The sequence below is a fragment of the Myiozetetes cayanensis genome, unplaced genomic scaffold, assembly GCF_022539395.1.
Source record: "Myiozetetes cayanensis isolate MyiCay16 unplaced genomic scaffold, myiCay2020 scf5-8, whole genome shotgun sequence".
NCBI classification, from domain to species: domain Eukaryota; kingdom Metazoa; phylum Chordata; class Aves; order Passeriformes; family Tyrannidae; genus Myiozetetes; species Myiozetetes cayanensis.
In genome coordinates this window covers 109811832-109835742 of record NW_026087742.1, presented here as the reverse complement: position 1 = coordinate 109835742, position 23911 = coordinate 109811832, and the positions used below count along the sequence as shown (strand labels likewise).

Genomic DNA, 23911 nt, shown 5'->3' with positions numbered 1-23911 from the left:
CCACGCTGTACAACATCTCCCTCAGCGTATCTCCTAACTGTGGTTCAAGCATTTCTGCAAACTTAAAGGTGATCTACGGGGGAGGCACAACTTAAGTGCACGTTGCACATCCAGGGACAGAGCATGACGACACAAAGCCCTGCATGATGAAGCTGATAATTAACGCAAGTCTAAAGCAGGTAAATTTAGTGTGGTCCACAGTCAGTGTGCTCAAAGCAGATGCTCCAGCACGCTATTCCCGGGAAGCACGGTCGTCCCCTCCTTCCCACTCTTCTTCAAAGCTCCTACACAGTACTGGTTGGTGGCGAGCCAAGCAGGGAGATGTGCACTACGTGGATGCAGGATTGCACCTTTACCAGTCCTCAGCCCATACCATGCATCTGTATCACACTTTTGTGGATTAGAATTCCCAGGCATTACTTTTTCCACCACCTGTCCTTTACTCACCAGGAAATCACCAGCCTCTACAGCCATTTCAGCCCCTAACTTAAAACCCATGTCCTTCCTACATCACTTTCTCCCAAATGAAGTAAATTTGTCTCACTTCAAAGTTACTGGAAACATCTGAGTTTATTCCTTCCACTGTATTCCCTTGGATATTCCAGCTTTTCAATGCCTAGCAACAATGAACAGGCACGACATCAAAACTTACAGCTCTCTACTACTACTACGGGGCACCTGTGTGAAACTCAGAGGATTAACTGTGAGATGAAATCCTTAACCTTTGAGTAGCTGAGGGGTCAAGGCTGAGTGTGAGGCCACAAAGATTTTAGGTTGTTACAGCTGAACTTCATAGGAAGAAAAGGGAGGTTGTCTCCTGGTCTGTGCCACCACTGCTCCGCTGGCACCTCAACTCGCACAACAAGCCAGCACTGCGGGGCCCAGGTTATTTTGGGCTGGTATTTCAGCTGTAACCCTGAGCTGCCATCTGCCACCACGCTGACGTGCACCACACTAGAGTCACCTGCTTCCAGAGCTGCACGGGAATGGGACTGCTGGGGCTACAGATCTCATAAACCAGGAGTGACGCTTCACAAATGAGTAGACTGTGCAGTTCAACTTTTTTATTTTAATAAAATCAAGAATATGCACAGCACATGCAGTGCTAGCATCTAAACTAATACAATAAGCAATTCTAAACCTACAGTGACTTGAAGTTCAATTTTCACATTCAGCAAGTTTAAATCCATTCTTGCATATTGTTTTGAATCCTTGTATCTGAACTGAAAATATTGCTGGCTGATAAAACTTGCTAAAATGCACAAGTCACTGATTATGCCAATACAACAAAGATAACCACATGTTTGAGGATTGCAATGTGCCAGACATTCACTGAAAAAAAAAAAAAAAAAGAACACACAACTAAACAAAACTCACGCAACAAACATCTGAGAATCTGGACACTTCACATCAGTGTTTAGAAGTGTTTCATAAATATCTTAAGACAAGTGTATCAAAACCTTGGCATGTTTAATTTTAAGTTGCCAATTTTTGTTTTACTATCAGAAAGTTATGGCTATACTGCCAATGCCGGGTCTGCTTAATTTGACTTAAGAGTTTAATATGACTTAAACATTAAAAGCTCACACTACCCCGAAATATATAATTTCACGCATACGGTGACATTCAACATTCAAGTGCCAGTGTTTTTGTACTGTCTTTTGGTCAAGTTTCTTTAAACTTTCAAAGAATCACTTTTAGGCTTACAAAAATAAATATTTGTCAAAAATGTTCAATAAATATTACACAAAACTAGCAGCAAAAAGTATCTAGAAATCTGTCGTGTGCAAATAGTTTTCTTCCCAGCTATCATTCCCATGGTCCCAAATAAGTTTTAGAATCTATTTCCTTCTCCTTAAACAAGCTGCGTTCAATCTCCAAGAGACAAAATAAGATTGGAAGTTAAGGACACGCACACAAGACATATATAAAATTCTCTGAATGTGCAATAAAAGAAGTATTTTGTAAAAAGTTATGGGCAAAATGTACAAGGGCCTAAACCTAGACTTGAAATAGCACCATAACAAATGACCTCAATACTGTCAAGTGCACCTACTTAATAAAAGTTTTAGAACAAGGCACAATACACTTGAAAAAATCTATTGCACTTTAGGAGATTTTTGCCATTTTCCTATGCCACTGTAGATTAGTTGTTAAATGCTCTGGCCGCAAAGTTAGCACAGAAATTCCAAGTGGCAGAGGCATTTTTCTGGTGGACAATACTTATCTTTGGCCAGATTTAGCATAAACAGACTATAAATACAATGGAAACCTATGCAACTAAAACTGACTAAAACTGCACTTTAATAGCAGAATTGAAACCTTGTGCAGTTTATGTACATTTCCAACCTCTGTGATCTCAGGTTTGTTTGTTACTCTTCTGGAGCCATTTTACAAAGTCTACAGTAAGCCAGTTTAACATCTCCACGCAGCTTGAACAGAGTAATGTGAATCTGCATTAAAATAAAGCCTGCTGCATAATTCTTCCTGTTCATACCCTCTTGACCAAAAAACATCAACACTAGCATGCGTTATTAGACCAAAAATTCAGTCAGGCCCTTAAGGAGGACCAATCACTGCCATGGTCAGCCATTCTACCATTTCAATTTCCTATGGCAGGCATTTTTAAAAAGTCTAAATAGATGAATTCTCCTAAAAACTATTTCAAGTTATCAGACCTTTAAACGTTCCCTGTAATGTTCTGCCCACGTTTGGCTAGCTCACATTAATGATCTGCCTAAATATTGAAAAAGGAATTGCTGTATTTACTTGCATTAACTTCAAAAACAGTGCTTTTAATGTATGCATGTATCCATACATCATCTCATCATGACTGGAATGGCTTATTAAAGGCTATCAGGTTCTAAGTACCTATCCAGGATAGAGTGAGCAAATCAGAACTTTAACTTAGTACAGTTTTGCCACATTAGAAACTAATTGCATTGATATGCTTCAAGATGTTTTATTTTTCAAATCTGCAGATACCAAAAGCCCTAATGCAGGCTACCGCATAAGTTTTTCTTTGTAATATTATGGATGAATCAGTGATTCCTGTTTAAGTTGTATCACACCTGTGTGCCAAGGTTTGATTTTAGCCCAAGTTCAGTAATTTTTATTTTGTCAAAACAATTGATATCTTGAGCATTACTGAGCCAACAGGACATCAAAATAAAAGTTGTCTAAAGTTAAAGGCACAGTACATTAACAAACAAATGATCCTCAGTCACAAAATCATAAATGCAGTTTCTGGGTGGGGATGGGTGGGAGGGGAGTTAATCCTGACTACAGCAATAAGAGTCTTCAAAACCACCTTCGAGATAGGGCTACTTGTTCCTTTATTTCCATCTTGTGACCTTGAGCTCCCTTAAAAAAAATTTCAGTGGAGAATCACAGCTGGTAATGTACTGCGAGTTCTTGAAGCTACACAAGGTATAGTCTGGCTAAGTTACATGTGGTTTCCATATTAGCTTGTTTGGTGGAGTATCTGCTGCAAGCAGATCAGTTGCCCCACCAGTCCACCCCCTGGGAGTTATAGTTTCCTCCATATCCATCACTGTTGTAGAAGCCTCCATAGCCACCACCTATGAAAGGCAAGAGAAAGTGATGCTTAATTAACTCGCTAAAGACTTGTACCTTCACAAAAAAACAGCCCAGATATCTACTGCCTATCCAAGAAACCCACCCAGAAGTACTGTCAAATGCACAACATTGAACTAAAATGCTGGTAAGGTAGGTAGCACCAAACCGATCAGTCAGGTAACTTCCACTGGCCCAGACCTAAGGACGGTGCTGAAGCTTTGCCCAACAGTCACCAGAAGACCTTGTACTTAAAGATTACCTCCGGAAGCTTTTTAGATCCCCCCCCACCGTCTGCCCCATTTCTCTTACCTCCAAACCCTCTGCTGCCACTCCCTCCGCTGCGGCTGCTGGTTGATCGGCTGCTGCTGGAGCTGCTGCTGCCAAAACCGCTGCTCGTTCGGTAGTCCCTGGCACCAAACCCTCCGCTGAACCGGCTGCTGCAGAGGGGAACACACACACACACACACACTTGAGTAAAGCAAGTGGCACTTTAAGCAGTGCACACGTTGAGATTCGGGTACTTGGTTTCTTAGCTATGGTTACCAACAGCAAGTACAGTACTAGTGTTGAGCTCAGCACACTTTATACACATCCCAACGCTACCCGGAAAGGGCATTCAGGATGGCAAAGGGAAATTTACTATTCGAGTAGGATCATGGTAAACTTGCCATGTTACACTAAGAATTACCTCCTGGGGTTCTGGTGGTATTTCACTCAGCACAACCTCTGTTCTATGGAATTTCCAAACCTATCTTAGTGTTTATGTGATGCATTTATGACCATCTCTCACACAGTAAAAAAGCATGACTTTCCTGTTCCTGTTTCACCTTCTCTTAAACATCAAAACAGCTGCTTAAGGTACATCTCTGTGTGTGTTTTCTAAGTGCTTTCACAAAGTTCTAAAGGAATTTTTGCTGATGTCATTCTACCTCAGCTGTATCTGCTTGCCTGCTTAAGAAAGAAGTCTTATGGGTTAACTTACGATAGAACAAAAGCAGCTGTCACCTCTGCATGCACCTCAGTTTATACTGCACTGGTCTGTCTTCCTCTAGCTGTATTTTTAGACTGAAAACAAGTCACAGAGCTGTCTTTCACAGAGGATCAAGCAGACACCTTTAGCCAAAGTTGTGCCCGTTACCTCTTGGATCGCCCACGGCTGCCTCCTCCTTTGTGATGCTGTTCATAAGCCATGTTCTCCAGCCAAGATGGCACTTCTTGCTTAGCCTCCACAAGAAGATCAAGCAAGTCCTTTGTAATGTTTATGTTCCTCTCATTGAAGAATGAGGTGGCAAGACCTGCAGTGAACATTCAGTTTTAGCTACACACAATGCAAGTTCACTGCAGCACTTAAACCCCTTCTGCACTCCACTTCCAGCCAAGCTTGAGAACACCACAGCTCCTCACGAGCCTGACTGCTTACTGACAGACACAGAACACACCAGTCTTCCATATGGCATGAGAGCCTTTTAATGACAATAAGAACACTACCAAAGATACTGGTTACTTCCCACACTGGTTAGACAGCAGTAGCCCGCTTTTGGTCACAGAAAGCAGCACATGGGCTTCTCTGATGAAGTTAGTTATTTGCTACTTTGCCAGTGTTATTACACCTGTCAACTCTGCTATGGATATTCTAGGTCACACTTACCAAGGTTTCCTACACGGCCTGTACGACCAATACGATGTACGTACTCCTCAATGTCGCTTGGCAAGTCAAAGTTTATGACATGCTTTACATTTGAGATATCCAGTCCTCTTGCTGCTACCTAATGGTTAAAGGATGAAATAAAGTCTTTAAATACAGTAAAACTGCACAGGCCAAGTAAAGAGGCTTCCATGGCCAAGTTTTATACATTTCACTTACTGCTGTGGCAACAAGAATGGGGCTCTTGCCGGAGCGGAACTGGTGCAGCGCTTCCTCTCTGTCTCTCTGGGAACGGTCTCCGTGAATACTTGTACAGGCATATCCTTCATGGTACAGGAAGTCCTCAAGAGCATCTGCCCCCTTTTTAGTTTCCACAAACACCAGAGTCAAGGAATCTTTGCCTAACAACAATTAAAGCACAGTTTAGCAGAAGAAAATGCGCATAAATACCTGGCTCCACCAACTAATAATGAGCAGTCTCAATTCTCTGCTCATTTATTTTGAAGTGAGGTTGCTGAGGATGTCCCTCATTTTTTACTAAGACATGCTTACATCAACTCAATACTGGCATTTAGCCAGGGCAATACATTCACTGGCTGTTAAGGAAATACCCTTTCACTGACCTAATCAATACTTATTACTTGAGTGACTAGATTTGCCTCATCTGAATTTTGCCTTATTTGCTTTTCTGAAGTTGGTCTTTACCTGTGGCATTTAGCAGGTCAAGCAGAAATGATCGTTTGTCTGACTCTTCCACCCACACTACTTTCTGTGTGATATTCTCAGATGTAGAACCTACTCTGCCAACAGCCAGGAAGATGTATTCATCAAGGAAGTCACGAGCAAGCATCTAAAAAGGGGAAGAAAAAAAAATAAAGATCAAATCAGTGCATTGCCTCCCTTCTAGAGTTGAGATCGGTTTGGCCTTATGAGCTTTTGAAGTGTGTAAACTCATGTAAAGTACCTGGATTTCCTTGGGGAAAGTAGCACTGAACATCATGGTATGGCGAACCCCCTTTGGTGGCATTGTATCTTGTTCAACAATTCGACGAATTTGAGGTTCGAAACCCATGTCAAGCATTCTGTCAGCTTCATCAAGCACTAGGTACCTACAGAGCAATAAAAAAAGCTGCTTCAGAGCTTCTTTCTGTAAGCTGTGGTCTGGTGTCTGTACTGGTTACAAGCCCTCAACTAGACAACCCAAAAGCTGCAACTTAAGGTCCTTAACTAGACCCTTCTTAAAGTCATTTGTATTACAGACAAGCAACACTTACTTGCAGAAATCCAGCCCAATCTTTCCCCTCTCCATCATGTCAACCAGTCGTCCTGGAGTTGCTACAAGCAAGTGACATCCACGTTCCAAGTCACGGATCTGCTGACCAATGTCTGCACCACCGTACACAACACAGGGGCGAACTCTGGAGCGGTATGCGAACTGCAAAACAAACTGAATTAGCTCCAAGGACAACTCCACTCAAGCTATGCTCTAATAATGAGCTCCGAGATTCACCTTTCTGGCTTCCTCATAGATCTGCACAGCCAGTTCTCTAGTGGGAGCCAAGACCAGTGAGATTGGATATTGCTTACGACGGCCATACCTTCCGTTCTCCTGAAGGAAAAAAAATACTTGGAATGAGTACCCCAAACACAAGAAAGAAAACATCTACTACAAGTAGTAGTCAAGACAGATCACCAAGCCTGCCTTAACAAGAAAGAAAATAAATGAGAGAGCCAACTTAAGCACTGCATCTGAAGATGGCCCTACTACAGTACCCAAGGTACAGCTGTGGCTTAGTCCAGCAACAGCTGCACAATCCTGGTACCTACAACCTGCACTGCCATCCTAAACTTGAGCAGCAGACAAATAATAGCCATAAAATCTGTTACTTCCTACCCTGAAGCAAGGAAGTGTCTTCTAAGCTTATGCAACAAGACAAAAAAAAAATATTGACAGTTACGCATATCAACTCTTTAGGTAGAAAAAAAAGCTATCCACAGCTTGTACTTTTTAAGGGAAACAGCTAAAGTCTTTTAGAAGGTGAGAAGTTTGCCTATCATGCACAATGATGATGACATTTAAGACCAGCTATTGTGTTCAGTAGCAGACAACAGCACACAGGACAAAAATACACACTGGCCACAGCTTATCCAGGACTGGGTATTTGAATACTTGCCTTCATGGCTCTCAAGGCATCACCTGGACCATCTGCATATATCTGGCTCAGTATCGGCAGAAGAAATGCAGCTGTTTTCCCAGACCCTAACAGAATACAAATCAGTATTATCAGGAGTTAATGTCAAATCCAGCACAAGTCCTGTATCAGTGTCATATTCCCAGTAACCCCTGCACTAGTATATGGATACTGCCTACACCACTGGAGCGCACTCCTTAGCCAGCAGGTTAACTACAGAAGACGTATCACTCAGCAAAACCCTGAAGGGAATGTGGCTCAAGACATGAACATTTCTCTCAGGATGAACACAATAAACCCAGTCAAGTCACATCTAAAGCAGATACAAGACTAAATCTAATTAGCTTTCCACACTGTAGGTATTTAAGTGCACAGGAGGTTGTACTACTGGTACAGACCTCTTACCTGCAGTAATGCAAGACTCCACTCTCACTGAGACTGAGCAGTAAAGAGTTACCAACTTACCTGTTTGAGCACAGGCCATTAAGTCTCTCTTCTCTTTAATAATAGGTATTGCATGTTTTTGGACTGGAGTAGGACGGGTGTAGCGTGTGAGCTCAATGTTTCCCATTATAATTTCTCCCATGTCAACATCACTGAACTGTAAGATTTAAAATAAGTAAGATCGGGATGTCGGTCACCATTTAACATATTATTCAATTTAAGAAGTCATTTATAAGGTAGCTTTTGTTTCAGCTCTTCCTATAGAACTTGCCTATGAAGTTCACAGATACTCAAAAGCTGGTTACTCAGAGTTACATAGATACTTAGTCCAGTCTTCCAAGCAAATCTTAAAAAGCCAGCCAAGCTTGAAGGGCAGACTACACTAGCACACAAGTACTTAGTCCAAAGCAGTGCCTATGCTTTAGCAGCTGCTCCCAAAAGAGCACCTCCAAGCACTTCTTCACAGGTTCCCTGTTTAAGGACAAGTCACAAAGTAAGCTACAAGTGTTAATTGAAAAAGCTTCCACAGCTTCTCCCATGACTTAGTTCATCATATGCAACCCTCCTCTGCAAAACAGCTTAGCTGCAGGAAGGCAGGACAGTGCTTCCTTTCCTCCATAAACTCCAGACAGCAAGACATCAAGTTTCACGTGTAAAACTGTCAATATTATACAGTAACAAAAGAGATGTTAAGAAAACTTACGCTCTCAATATGTGGAGGACAGTTGCTGCCTGTTGCTTCAACAGGAATATCATCATATTTCTCAAAGTTAATGCCAGTATTGCTTCCTGAAAAGAGCTCCCTGAAAAGAGGAGACAGTATTTTACTTGCTAGAATTATCCAATGGCCCTGCCACGTGAATTTATGCTATTCCATTACTTACTGCTCCAGGCGTTCACTCGGGGGCAGAGGCTTTGACCAGTCATCTTCATCTGACTTGTCACACCAGCGGCTGTTCCCACCGCGGTCAAACCTTCCAAAGCCGCTCCGATCATAGTCACCCCCTCTGCCTCGCTCCTCGTATCTAAACACAGCAACAGTATCAGGCCACCACTCCCAGGCATCAGGGGTTTTTCACATGCAAAAATCAAAGGTGTAACTACGTAGCAGCGTATGCTCCGTGTATTACACACACCAGCAGGGAACAACTCAGTCATCAGATTATCTGTACTTGCTTCTCGACCTACAGAACAGAAATTAGTCCCAGCCATCAGACTAGGTCATGTTATTCTGTGCCAGACAGGAGAGTTTGCTGTGACTTCAAGGCTCAGTTTGGCTTAACATAGTGAACCTTGTTATCACCAGTCTTATTTGGTTAAGCGTAACAAATGCAAACAATCAGTCTTCTGCCAGTAGAGCTGCAATGCCAAGTCACTCAGTCTTTGACATTTTCTTTTTCAGGGAGCTCTGCTTAAACCTCCTGAGAAGCATTCTTTTGAACTCCCCCCACCCCATCCTCTGCCTCATTTTACACAGGTCTCCCACGTCCAGACAAAACCTCTAAGTGCTGCAATTTGTTCCTCTATTCCCCCACCACAACATGTGACCAAATACCTCAATTACACGTCACATAATTATTTCATAAAGAGGGAGCTCACCTGTTTTACTGACTCGGAAAGAAGGTGGAAGAAGTCCTTACCTCAACTGTTTAGATTTTGGCCTGGTAAATCATGTTTGAGAAAAGTCTGGATACAGGACTAACGTCAGCTTTACTAGTCGATAAAGGTCACTCTCACCACACTTGTGCATACAACGCATGATGTGTGTAAGACTGATCAAGTAAGGCAGAGAACCTGCAAGAGTCTCACCCAGTTTTATTAACTACACCTTTTAAACAATAAAAAAATACTTAAATTAAAATTAAAAAAAAAAATTAAAAAATCCATTTTGATGTTGTCTTGTTGTGCTCCCAACAGCTCTTCTTTCGGAAGTAGCCACCCACCTGGCACTTTTCTGGTGAAATGCTGAACTCAGCCGGTCTCTACAGCTGCACTGAGTGGCTGATGGAGGACTACAGGGCACGTTTTTCAACACATGCAAGTTGCCCACCCTTGAAATCAGGTAGATTTAAAGGCAAGGTTCTCTCCCTCTCTCCTCCCCTCCCAGGCTCCTCCTACCTTATCATGTTGTTCACATCTAGACTCTAATTTTGACACCAAGATTACAGGTGCAGCACTAGAACTGAGACAGACTTCCTATGCACCACCAGACACAGAAGAACTTGCCTTCCTCCTCTCGATCCAGTTCCACGGTCGAAGAAGCTCGACTTTGCGTCGCGGTCGGACCGTGCTCCGAAGCTGCTGTACGCATCCTTGTCCCGCCGGGAACTCCAGCCACCACTATCAAACCCTACAAGGGAAAGAGTATTTTAGCCACCCATTACACAGGCCAGGTTCTTACAAGAAAATACAAGTTCTGTCCAGGACATCTTCACTAGGAAGCTCTACAGGACTGGAGTCCTCCAAGAAGGGAAGTTAAGGGGTTAACATCCATTATGGATGTTAAGACTTACTCAATGAGGCACTAAGCGTTTCTCATCACCCATCAGAACTTGCTGAAAGTCCTCCACTCATGTACAAGTATGTTTGTTTTTTTTTTTTAAACTTGCACATGCCTTAGCACTAGTAATTAATTTGCCTACTCTGGCAAGATGGGTATCAGAAGAAAAACAAAGACATTAAGTCTTGCCAAGTCTAACATTCTCTAGCCAACAGAAATTCTTGACTATGTCTCTAATTTTTGGAGGTTAACAAGGCCGCCTGGTGAAGATCGACAAACGGTATTACCCTTGCATTAGAAATACGTCAGAAGATACACTGTTTTATTACACTGCAAGTACACAAAGCAATATGATCTACACAGAGTAAAACAAAGTATCAGCATCATGTGTAAATAAAGCATATGGAGCTCTTCACAACAAATTAACCACTCAACCTTTCCACTTTTACACCTGCCCACAGTGGTGCCTACTGAGGTATGTTAACTCACAGAAAAGAATACAAAGTACCTCAGTTTGCCAATACCATTATGTAAAAAGTCTCCCTTTTATTCAGCTACCTGTGAGGGCCTGGGAGGCAGCAGAAACAGGAAGCATTGAACACCATTCTGGCACTGGACTAAGAAATTATAAATTCTGTTTCAGAGGTCCAACCTTCCCAAGTTTGAAAACGTGACCCAACCAGTCTAAGCTACAGGATTCCACCAGAGAGCAAGTGAAATAATGGAACAGATAAACAAATAATGTCACCCCTGTAAGTGCACGTGCTTTGCCAGCTCCACAGCACAAAACCAGTCAAGACCTATTCACTGGACAACAAAAGCAATCACAAAACAAAATTATTCCAAAGAAAGGGCTATTCTAGGCCCCAGTCTCTTGGAAAAAAGCTTTGCTACCACAATTACCCTAATTTTTCAGATGTTCTCTAAAATTTAGGGTTTTATTTCCCTTCTCCCCACTATTTTTAAAAACAAGAAATTCTACTCCCCAGAATCCAGAAATGCACTGGTCACAACAGAACTTTTAAAACTAGTGTGATAACCATAATTAATTAGTCTGGATAACTGAACATGGACAGCAAAAATAATCCATTATTATTGTTAACTTCACACAGAGAGACTACTGACAGAATATCAGGAATACCATAATCACTTCTTAAACATTCAAAGTTATTTTAGTTCAGCAGGCATCTGAATCCAGATTTTATTATGAGTAACTTTTAAACCCCACTACAAATCTTGGGGTATGTCATGCTGCCAAGAGATCTAACAGCAGTGGAACTGACACAGCCATCTTCAGGAATATACATATCTAATTCCTCAAAAGTGAAAAAAATGGGCTGGCCCTGTACTAAAGATCACCTACTAAGCCTGAAAAGTTCCAAAAAGGAGTGAAAATTTTATGCTCCAAAAAGCCTTCAAAGTAAGCCTGTTACTGCACCCATTTCTGAAGCTGGTACTTTGTCATAGTTTTCTGTAGGGTAGTGCAGCAACTTTTAGACCAAATAAATATATATTCCCTGCTTTACTAGTTCTCCCTTTAGTTTGGCATTCCAAACTATAGCACAAAAGAGGTCCAGGCCATACAAGTCAATTCTAAGTAACTGGCTGGCAGAACAGTCACATGGCAAACTAGAATCAGACATAAATGTAACAGACCCCAGACTGACTGCTGCAAAGTGAAGAGAATGATTACAAGACCATGCAAGAATTACCAGAAAATTCCTTAAAATGTCAAGGCATTTTGTTTAGTAAGTAAGAACCTGTATAATTCCATCCAGCACAGTTCTCACCAAAGGGTTAGCCTGGAATTCACCAAGTTCATCAACTTCCAGAGCAATTTTGTACTTCTTATACCTATGAACAATGTTAGTTGTCAATGCTTCTCCCTCAACCACCATTTTGATTCTTCTTTCCTGACACTCTAACACAAGTCACTGCCAGCTGACTTGAAAAGCTTCCACGTGCAGCAGCCAATCATCAATTTTTTAAAACTGGGAGAAACAGTCATAGAATACTTTAGGTTGCATGAGACCTTCCAGATGAGTTCCAACATCTACTCTTTGATCTGCTATAGATCAGATTAGACTTTAAATATCCAAGGGCAGCTTCCAGGAAGTTTAACAGAAAAATAACATGACGAGAAGCTTTAGTGGTATCAAGTTGAGCTCATGGAAGCAAGACCCCTTAGACCAGGCAGCCCTGCATATTGAGTTTCAACAGCTGAAAAACGTCATTACATAACCTAAGGACATCACTTTTATGCAGGCTTGTTCCCCATTTACAAAGCCAGTAGATCAGTGTTAGGGCAGGTCAGATCTGCAGGTGAATGGAAGGGGTCAGCTGAAGAAAGCACTTCTTGTCAATACCTACTGGAATCACAAAGATGCTCTTGCTCTTCATGAACACAAAGTACAGCTATTTTTTTAAGTCCACTGCCTTAAGCAATTTCCTATTTAGCTGTGAGTAAGCACGTTGTGCAACTTCAGTCACGCCTGTGAATTACGATCCCATCATCAGCTACAGAGCAAAGTGACAACCCCATGTGCACACACACAGTTTCCAGAGCATGTTCAAACACCACCACACAGGAAGGAATTTTTTTTTAAAGTTTTGAATATAATAGTACTTATTTAACACTTTCACAGAAGTATGTACAGTTGTGGTATGTGAGCAAGATAACTGTACTGGATTACTGACACACAATTCAGCTCTACTAATAGTATATAACAGTAATGTTTAAGTAGTTTAACTTCTGTATCCATCAAAATTTTATCAGGTTACTACCCTTGCAAGGCTGCATCAAGAGTTTGTTGTACAGTCAAACACTATCACAGAAGTTATTTTTTGCCTGTTGCTTGTTCATGTCTGCACTTTGAAACATCTGTAAAAAATTCCAAGCAGCAACCAAACTATAGAACAGATTCTACGTAGTGAAAGGAAAAAAATCCTTGATTTAGTGTAAATAAAAAGAAAGTTGGCAGCCAAACTTCTGTTAATTGAACAAACCACGAGTGACTTGTTTACATTTTTGCAAGGGTGAAGTCTGAAGTGTCCAGAGAAGCCTCAGGTGATCACACAGTACAGTTCAGTGTCTGAACTCTGGTCTTGCACAAAGAAGTGCCACTGACAGTCCTTTACAGAACAGGCACTCAAAGTTGACTAAAGTATCCCTGCCATATCTAATATCCACAAAACAAACTGGAGTTTGGTACAAATCACCACATAAAGACCAGAAATCTATACAAAAGCAGATATTCACAAACCAGCTTCTGAGAAACCCGCACATTCCTCTCAGCTTTAGCAAGTCAGGTTTTTCAAAGACTGGCTGGATTTGAGGTCAATGTGATTGGGAACTTCAAGAGCATTCAACTTGTTGCCAACCATTCATTTTACTTTTCCCAAAACATTCAGCTCTGGTAAAATCTCATTTGATGCTTCAGGCCATGTTTATTTTACATAACAAAAAAAAACCCCTAAACACCCAAAAAATCCACTAGCTTGGGCATATATAAAAGCAAGACAAAACCGGACTGATCTGTTTCTTCAAATGGTGTAAGACTAGAATGGAGCATTTTTTTTATCTAGTCTGATTTAAAGGAATATAACTCCTGTGGAGCACTGTGGGATTGTGTTTGTTCAGTATTACCCTCCCACCCACTCCTAAGGGAAGTTGTCCTCTTGCAGTATTGAAAAGAATCTGTGAAAGTTCACTGCTTTAGAAATAGGTGAGCTCCAAGTCCTCCCATGCTATGAAACAACAATCCTTCGGGTTGTAGCACTGCAGAAAATGTTTTAGCTGCTGCATCCCAGTATGTGATTATGTGTTAGAGGAAATGTTTCTCTCATATCCACGCAAGTCACCAGACACGATGGCAACATGTGATTCAACACCTGCCCTCTTGGTATCTTACACACAGAGGTCAGGATTGACTTCACTGAAGCCTTCCATGAAACTTTTCTTCTGTATCATGTTCTGTTTAGAGATTAAAGTGGAAGATAAAAATGCTGCTCCTCAGCATAAATCCCTGTGTAAACACGTGACCAAAACAGGTCATGTACTTCATGTTACTTCCACCAACATCCTGCATTTCTTTCTGCAAGTACTCTTGGGCCTTCCATAAAAACTGCGGGAAGCTAAACAAGGACAGCATGTCTACGTGTAAACCATCCATTTACCAAGGGAAACTGTGCTGTTTGTCCATACTAAACAATTGTTTACAAATTCCAAGTCACAGTCACTTGCAGAAGAACTGGTGCTCACAAAATCTATTTAGTTAAGGAGTACTTTGTCAGTAATCATGAGCTTAGAATATGACCTAGTGAAGGGACCAAGAACAGCACACTGAGAGCAAAGCCCAAGTAGCTGGTTTTGCACAGGACAATCAAGCAGTCTGTACAATCACCTTCAGCAGCACTGTCTGAGCCTGTGCAGGCTGCTCCTACGCATTCAGAAGGCCAAGAACCAGTTAAAAGTGTTGCCACTGTATTTGATACATACCCTGTTTTGAAGCTTCCCTGTTCCGCAAGTGAGGAGGAATGTATCGGCCTTCTAAAGGACAAAAGAAAGGCAGCGTTACAGGACTGTGGTGTTAGCACATTTTGAAATGCTAGTCTTGTCAACAACAGTTTTTGCTTAGCAAAAATGACTGCCTCGAGGCCTCTTGCAGCATCTTCGAACAAGAGTCCTTTGATACAGCGCTTGGTATCGTTCTCTCAGAGTTGAAGATTAAAGTTATTGCACATTTATTTCAGCAGCTGCTTTTAAAGCACAGATGTCTTGCTATTTCTCTGACCGAGTCACACGCATTTATGGGTGTTACCATGTCTACAAAGCCCAACTTCCCAGAACTCATTAAGGCTTAATCTGGTTCCAGATACTTGAACAGCTGAAGATTTTCACTGTGACATTTAAGTACTGGCACTCACAGTCCTTCCCCTTAAATTCCACCATCCCCATCAGTTCAGCTTAGATCAAACCAGAAGCCACACCTAATTGCCTCTGAATAGCATTCCTCATTTAAACCCAGAAGCATCTGCCTGCTAAGCAAAGTGAATCAGAATGCACCAGGCACAACTGCATGTGAATTCCTGGAAGACTCCCTCCCTCTTCTTAAAGTACTTAAGCCTTTAACATCAGTTGCTACTCAATGAATCAAGATCAGTGGAGTTAACATTCCTACTCCACCTGGACCTTTTGAGTAGACAGATCACCACATTACTACTGCAATCCACAGCCCCAGTTCAGAGGCAACTGAAAATCTGAGACGAAAATGGAACTAAGTTCTCTCAAGTATTTCAGAGATGTTCACATGCTGTATCCTGCTAAATGAAGTGGTCCTATCTGAAACATGTAGTGTTTCCAATGCACGTTTAACTGGCAACCTCTTTAATTTCCCCCCCATCAGCCTCCATAAATTCTGGCTTTAAAAAATGTTTTTCACAGCTAATAATCCCTTATTTTTAAAACTGTGTGTCTGGAAGCTTGAGAATTTGCATGTACTTACTGCTTGTAGAGCTTCCTTCACTCTGAGAGTCTGAGGAATTCAAGTCTAGACCAGAAAACTAGAAGAAATAAAACAAATATCAAAATGTGATATGACAAATTTATACTAAGATACAAAAACCACTTTTGCTTATCAAAAGAAATTAGTTTTCTAACTGTGGCAGCAAAGAAATTTGTTTACACAGTGCCAGTTACATCTGTTAGCACTCCTGGTGTATCATCTTAAAGTGTCAGCAGCAAGGCCAGAAGAGTTCTCACACCCACCAAATCACTACCACAGACTTCTGCTTCACACTCATTGCAGCCAAACAGCCATTGTAAACAGTGTTTCAGGTCACTCAAACACATTCTGATTGAGATCAATGGCTATTTTTTTTTCCTACAGAGACTCTAGCCCTAATAATACCAATTCAGTCGGGCACTTTACTTGCAGAAACTCAGATATTCTTTTACCTGCAATAACATTACTAAGAAGTTGTGGTCTCCATGTTTGAGGCAGCTACTGCTCACAAAACATGAGGTGATGTCTAGAAATACTTCAGAAAATATAACTTTTGCGTTGTTGGTTTTTTTTGTTTGTTTGTTTGTTTTTTAAAGCCCTTCAGCCTCACAGTAAAGTCTTCCAAAAGGTGTTGAGTGCTGGTGTGTCAGAGGTTTTAAGTCCAACACAGCATAGACTTGTTTTAGAAAGCAGTGAACTGGTAAAGCTGAAGAACCAGTTTATTGCAGCCGCATGGCAAGATTATGAACTTTACCTAGAGAAAAATAAAGCGTGTTTAAGTACAACTGAATTCTACTTAAGACGCACAGAAGCGTCCTCCAACATGAATGGATCTAGAGCTGCACGTGCTGCTATTAGAGACTTTCAGACTGTTAAAAATTCTCACACGGGTGGCCTCGTAACACCCTCTTTAAATCCAACACTTAAAGAAAAAAAAAAAAAATCTCATCACTTCAGCTGATGGAAGCATCAACGCGGGGGTTAAGGACGATTCTATATTTAAGAGCAAACGAAAACAAAGGCTCTTTAGAAGGTAAGAGCGGCTCTCCAGCGTCAAGAGAAGCGATGGGTGAGTCTCCCGGCGCTGGATGCCCGCCGTGTGGGGGTAGCACCGTCCCGGCGGTGCTGGCGCAGCCCCGGCGCCATCTCAGTGCGGCACTGCGGGCTGGATTCCCGGCGCAGCGGGAGCAGCTAATCCTGCTGCCGGCGCCCGTCACGTGTGAGGCGGGGGGGGGAGCGGGGGGAGCCGGCAGAGAGGGAGGGAAGGACCGTCTCCATGACCTACTTCGCCGGAGCGGCGCAGGGCGAGGGCTGCCCGGCCGCGGCAGATGGGGCTCTTGCTGCCCCCGCGGGGTTAGATAACCATCGGGCCCGCCCAGCGCGGGGGGGAAGGTTGTGGGGGAGGAAGGGGAGCGTAGGAATGAGAAGGAAGAACATATAAACAAAAAATAAAAAACGAGTGCGGAGGAAAAAAAAAAAAAAACACCACGACTCCAGGCCCAACTGCGTCACCACGGCCCGGCGGCACCGGAGCGCGAACAAAAGGCAGCCGCCAGCGCCGCCCCCCTAGCCCGGGGCAGCGGCGCCACACAAAGCGCCGTGTATGTGTGTGTGGGGGTGTGTGTGTCTGTGCCCCCTTCCCCCGCCCCGCACAATGGCGGCCACTGACCGCCCCTTCCTCCTCCTCCTCCTCCTCCTCCTCCTCCCCGCTGCAGTTCCCGGCGCGCCCTCCGGGGGCCGCTGCTGCTCCCGGCGCTCCCACACAAAGCGGGTCCGAGCGCGGCGCGGGGGCCGCGGGGCCCGAGCGGGGCCGGGGCCGAGCCGGGCGCCACCGACCGGCCCCACACGCCCCGCAACGCCCCCCGGGCCGCGGGGACGCCGCACCCACACGGGGGGGCCCGGCCCGGCGCGGGGCCTCGGCACGGCGGGAACTGCGCAACGACCGAGTGCGCCACAACAGGCCGCGATGGGGGGGGGGACGAGGTGGGGTTACCGGGGGGGACTCGCGACGCGACCGCCGGGGATCGAGGGGCGAAGCCTCCGCGCGAAGGATCCCGACCGCTCCCTCCCGTCCCGCCACCGCCGCCCGCGGAGCTTCCGCCGCGCGCCCTCTCCGGGTAACGGAGCGGCCTTTCCGCTCCGCGGCTCCCTGCTCACCTGCTGGTCTAGACTGAGGGCATTTTCCACCGCCACATGACTCATAACGAGAGATCGGTCTCGGGCTCGTCCCGCTCCGCCTCGAGAATTGGGGTGCGCCGGGCCGGGGTGTCGCTGCTGCCGTCGCCGCTGGTTCCGCCACGAATCGCTGCCCTGACTGAGCCCCCCCCGCCGCGGGCCCGCCCTTTATATAGGCCCCGCCCCCCGCGCGCCGGGCTGCTCGCGCTCTGACCTCAACGCGCACGCGACCGCCCCCACCCGGCACCCCCTCCCTCCCTCCGCCCGGCCGTCCGCACGGAGCTCTCGCGAGATCTCCGCGCAGCCCAGCGCACGGCGAAGGGGGCGCTCCCGGAGCTGTCGCGAGACTTCGGGGCGCCGGGGCCCGCGCGGCTCCTCCCGGAGGTACCGCGAGGTTTCCCCCTCGCTCGGCTCCCTCAAGGCGGGTGGGTGGGGGGGGGAGAGCGGCCGCGAATTCTCGCGAGATCACAACACCCCCCTCGCTTCGCTCCGCCGCACTGTCCTTTTGTTCGCCGCTCTCGCGAGAGCTCCCCGCGCGCGCGCGGCCCCGACGGCTCTAGAAGGAGGCGGGTCCCAGGTCACGTGGGCGGGCGCCGCCATCTTGTCGCTGCCCTCCCGCGGGCAGTGGCGCAGCGCGTAATGTCGGCCCTGGGGCCGTGAGGGGAGGGGGCATCGCTGCGCCCCCAAACACGCCGGGCTCCCGCCCGCCCTCCGCCGCCCCCTGCATAACCCGTGCGTCTGCAGGGCTCAAACCATCCCCTGTGCCCGCAGCCCCCGGGGCACATCGCTGCCAGCCGCTCACCCCGACACGCGGGTGGTGGTGGTGGTCGACACTAGTTATTGCACACATCCTGCATCCTTTTCCCCCTGAAACCTTTATTCAAATCAAAGGAGATGCCAAACGTTCCCCCACGTCCCGTTTTCCCTGTGGTGACAGTTTCACCATCGCATTACATCCCCAAAATGCCCATGTTGGACTTACTAAGACTGTTAGCCTGCAAACATCAGTCAAATAATAAGCATGAAAATACCTGTCTTTAAAAAAAAAAAAAGGTATATAAACAACCCCATTCCCTTCCATCACAGCCTGCTGACAAAGAAAACACTGGAGCCACTTCCTGGAATCTGGGTCAGTAAAAGTCCTGACAAACACGCTCAGAGGGTCAGGACACACTGAGGTATCCAAGGAAAAGGACGTGGGATTTGATTGTCCTTGGTCCACACACAGCAATTATTCCTCTATTTCCCTCCTCCAACAAGAAAGCACAGGGAAAGTTCATATTCAAGAAGGATGGCTGGATTCATCGTGGGACTCAAAAGCAAAACAAAACTTTTCCACAGTACTCACATATAAAGCCAATCTCTGCTTCGGTTTTGCTGCCCTTAAAGCTGAAGTCCTCCCATTCCCAGAAATTAAGGCCTGCGAGGTTTAAACGTCCACAAACAAATCCTTAAAAGAGCAAAACACCTTCTCACAGCCCAACCTGTCAGTTCTGTACAGGACAGGGTCTGTAAAAAAACCAAAACATTTAGCAGTCCTCTGCTTCGCTTTTCCACAGTGCTCCTTCAGCAGGCTACAGCTCCAGAATTAAAGATTTGTATTTGTATTTCTTCCCCATGTGCACCTATTCATATAATTTAAAAGCTTGCAGGTGTCTTCACTGAGGCAGCCTGACATTTAAAAGCAAAAAAGAAAAAGTTTCTGTATTCTTTTGAAAAGCTGTTACTGGATGTAGGCCCAAATTTTTTCTGAAAGCAAGTTTCAAAGAAATCTTCTAATTCCTTTTCTTCTTACAGCTTTACAGACAATTCTAATTTCTAAACATTTCTGCAATGTTTACATCCCTGCAATGTCTGCAGTGCTTTTATAAACAATGGCATTGTTTGAGATAATTCTTATGCACTAGAAAATGACATTAATTCATTCTTTGCTGTGCAACTTTTAGAAGCATCATAGTGATTTAAACCCTGATCCTGCAGTCGGGAAAGTCAGTTCTTGGGGAAATTAGTTTTCCCTCTGTTATTAAGTTGCCATCTACGCTAGGCAGGACTGTGTATTCTCAGTTTCACTTGTATTCTCCCACAGCTGAGTCAGACACAATTCCCTGGAGGAAATTGAGAAGCTCCCGAGTACCTGAGTCAAGCATTAAACCAACACCGGAGTCCTCACAAACCCTGCTTGCTGTCTGTTAAACTCAGCAAGTTTTTGCTGATGGGCTCAACCAAAACTGCTTAAAACCTGACACTGCCAGGTGCTCGGACGCTCAAATCCTAGCAGGATTCCCAAATTTGCTGTTCCTTCACCTGGCAGTCGTTCTGAAGGGCTACACTTAACCCCCAAATAGCCAGCAGTACAGCTTTTCTGGGTGTAGAGGAGGTTGCATTAGGAAATATTAGACCCGTGTGGGCTGTGAAGTCAACGCTGTTTATGAAGTTGTATCTGCCTTTTAGAATATTTTCATCCAGCACTGATAGACACTGACCTTGTGTACGTGAGCTTCCTTATCTGTTTTGGAACTATCAACAGGTTCATATGGTGCTAACCATCATAGCAAGCAGATTTTGTCATCTTACAGAGCCATGGGCTCACTTCTAAGGAAAGGAGATATTTTACTAATGGTAAAGCAACTCAGGCCCCGAAATCCAGAGTGTGATACAAAATAAATCCTACCCTGGATGTAATTCTCAGGTTGCAGTCCTGAGAACTTGTTTCTTGTCCTACAGAGCTGCTTATGAGTACGATACAATAACTCTGTTTGTAGGGGTAGAAAAAAACCCTGCCTACATCAACTCTCTACCCTGGTAAATGTGTGTGGGATGTTGGGTTGTGGTCAATCGATTTTGTCAATTTAGTGAATATTTCCTACCATATATGTGCCTTAAGTCGGTGTTAGCCGAGGATTTCTCACACTGGCATTGCCAGCTGATGTAGTCCCCATCTGGTCTTTTGACTCTGTTTTGCCACAAAATCTAAGTAATAAAGGAAGTTACTACTAATAAAGACATTATTATTATTAAACTGTGCCTGGACACCATTTGATAGAATATTTGCAAAATTTTCCACTATGCTGCAATGCTTTTTTCTGTTGTTGCCTTTGCTGAGTACACCTTTATCCTAAGTCTCAGAGAGGACATAATGCCTTTAACTCACCTGAAGAATTAAAAGGCAATCTGATTAAGAGCTACTCTGTTCTTTGGCTAGTTTATTGCCACCCAAGCATTGCTGGCTCCCCTTCCCTTGTCTCTCCACACTCACAGACTGGCAGATAGAATGTACACAATTGATTGGAGAGGGCTTGATGAAGAGCAGATTCGTGATGAATCTCTGAAAAGATGCCTGGAGCGTGTTCTAAAGCTTCAAAGACATTCACATCTTGTCCTGAAAAACCACTAAAGACTGTTTACAGACAGCAGAGACTCTGTGAGAAAGGAGAGACAGAAAGTTTTATAAGCTACGACTCTAGAACAGGGATACACAGAGAGGATTTGGCCATTTCAAAGCATGTAATAGTCCTTATATGAAACAGCTTCTCTTTCTCTCTTTTTTTTTTCTAATGAAGTCCTATTTTTATTTTCTGTAATGATTTAGTGACAAGATCAAGCAGTCACAGGTTTCTGTGGGAACTGAGGAAGCACAAGTGTAGTCTTGTCCTTATTTCTTCTTGTTATGTGACAGAGGAAGAACGAGTCCCTGAATTTCACACAGAACATCCTTCCTGAGCTGGAGTCAGGGCACAGGAGTGCCACCCAAGGCTATCACTCTGTCTGCTGTGCACCTCTCTTGGCTGTGGAGGATTTTCCCCAGCCACATGTGAGAGATGGAGCAGGCACATCCTGGGTTTTCAAGGAAGGGCCTTGCCAGCTCTCTCCCCTCCTCTGTGCAGGGGTTTGACTTGTGCTGCCAGGTGTGAGCACCTGGCAAGCTTTGACCTTTGCAGATGGTGGTTGTGCAACGTGGTGCAGCTGCCAGGAGTGCTCGGGTTAAGTGGATGGCCTCAGCTATCTGGGGAATGCCCAGCGTTGCTCCTTATTGAGTGAGAGAGATTTTGAAGTATTAAATACTGTTACTGAGAGGCAGCACTTACTGAATGCTCCAGCTTGTGCGCTGTCAGAACCATGCTGGACTTTTTTCTGTGGCTCAGAGTTGTAGGGGGCAGAAGGGAGGGTTTTTTTGACTAAAATGACAAGGGTGGTTGTCCCAGCTGGAAGAATGAATGGAGAGAACATGGCAGCTCTATGAAAATCGAAAATTTCTGAGTTGGGCTCTATTTTTCATATCCCTAGATTCCCTGCTAGCTTGGATTTTGAAAACCTTAATCAATTCTATCTCTCTGCATTCAGATCTCTCCATTGTCCCCAGTGGACTCCAAATTACGTTGCCTCCCTCTCTCACTCCCCAAGTTTATGCACTGCTTTGTCTTCACAAATGCTGTTTTCCATGTTCCAATTAGATTAAGGGCTTGCCTGCACAGGAAAGTTGCACTACTATTAATTTGCAGTTTGCTTTAAAGAAATTATGTTAAACCTGGGCAAAAGGCCATGTGGACTCCCTGGTATTCCTTTGCAGGAGTACAAATGGCTTATTTCAGGTTAGATCAGGTCAATTAGGAACAGGAAGAACTTGCAAAGCAATAGATTTCCCTACGCCAGAACAATGAGAGTCCAGCAGCTTCTTCTGCAGATTGTCTCCTCTAAATGGGAAGGAAAGCTGGGGGCATGGTCTTGACCTCAGTAGGAGCCTCAATCCACTGGGCAGAGGTAGCACAGTCAGCTGGTCCCACCAAAGCAGCAGCCGCTGCTGTCGCTGTGTTCTGGCACGGGCTGTGAAGCAGATGTTGCCCACTGCAGCCTTTCTCCTGCCAGGGCACCCCAGTCCACAGCACTCTCAGGGCAGGAGAGGGGACTGGCTCCCACTCTGTTCCTACAGGTGTTGAAAATTGAGTCCTTTGCCAAAAAAATTGTAGTATAATGATGTTCAGTAGGAAAAGTCATGAGTATCCATCTCCCGCCCTTCTTCGAATGAATGCCTGGAGTTAACTATTGGTTTACAAGCAGATTGGAATTTTGTGAGTGTACCTTTCTCTTGTAGGCAAGCTCAAAGGAACAGAAGGGGAAGACAAGAGAAGAGAGACCCATAGCAGCAAGAAGAAAGGGAAGAGGCACATCAGTAAATCTTGGATGCTGTGAATTCTCATTGTGAACTGGTTTGAACTGGTAAGCTAGTAATTGCCTAAATCAAAACAGGCACCTAGTCAAGATGGCTCCTATAATAATCAGCATTAGTATTGTACTTTGAAGAAGGCACTAATGTTTCTCATTTTGGTTTCTGTAAACCTTTTCTAATTACTATTTCCAAATACCAAATGTAACTTTTATCTTATGTAACATAAATCCAGCATCAGAGTCTTCTTTGAAAATCCTCTAGAGGCTCACTGACCAGAGAGCATGGTGGCAGCTCAGAATGACCTGTGGGATTGTCAGAGTCCCGAGGACACCCCCAGCTCCACAGCAGTGCTGGTTTCCAGCTCCCCACAGCCCTGTCCTGCCTGGTCATGGGCCCATGACCTGTCCCAGCCATTGCTGTCCCCGAGCTGGGGAGGTGCCTGGTGCCAAAGGCTGCCCTGGCACCCCCAGCTGCACCTGGATGGGGAATGGGAATGGCCTGGGCTGCCAGACCCTGCTCTGATGCCCTGGGAATTCCCTGCAGTCCCAGTCCCCAGCCCTAAGGGATCTGATGCCCTTGCTGCCAGCAATCCTTGCTGTGCCTTGCCAGGAACTAAAAGACCAAAACTGTGAACCAAACCCAATTCTGGTCTTCAAGAAAGAGGGGGAAGATGGCCCATCTTTCCATTCCCTCACTGTTGCTGCCGAC

The 23911-nt window shown here is 44.7% G+C and overlaps 1 protein-coding gene across 1 annotated transcript; it reads right to left on the bottom strand.

Annotated features, from left to right (window-relative positions):
- Positions 1–1049: 1049 nt before the first annotated feature.
- On the bottom strand, positions 1050–18183 carry DDX3X (DEAD-box helicase 3 X-linked). Its single transcript, XM_050331459.1, has 17 exons — positions 18022–18183; positions 15865–15922; positions 14859–14909; positions 10087–10210; positions 8745–8885; positions 8564–8663; positions 7882–8017; positions 7399–7484; positions 6735–6833; positions 6499–6659; positions 6189–6333; positions 5930–6074; positions 5444–5625; positions 5228–5345; positions 4718–4874; positions 3889–4016; positions 1050–3581 (listed from the first exon to the last, which is right to left on the bottom strand). Exons 1-17 carry the CDS (start codon positions 18064–18066, stop codon positions 3499–3501), a joined length of 1959 nt encoding a protein of 652 aa, XP_050187416.1. The 5' UTR covers positions 18067–18183; the 3' UTR covers positions 1050–3498.
- Between the last annotated feature and the right edge of the window lie 5728 nt (positions 18184–23911).

Coding starts and splice junctions, on each gene's coding strand:
- DDX3X (XM_050331459.1), bottom strand. CDS start 18,066: ATGAGTCATGTGGCGGTGGAAAATGCCCTCAGTCTAGACCAGCAG. Junction 15,923..18,021: donor CCCTCAGTCTAGACCAGCAG/GTGAGCAGGGAG, acceptor TATTTCTTCTAG/TTTTCTGGTCTAGACTTGAA. Junction 6,075..6,188: donor CTTTCCCCAAGGAAATCCAG/GTACTTTACATG, acceptor TCCCCTTTTTAG/ATGCTTGCTCGTGACTTCCT.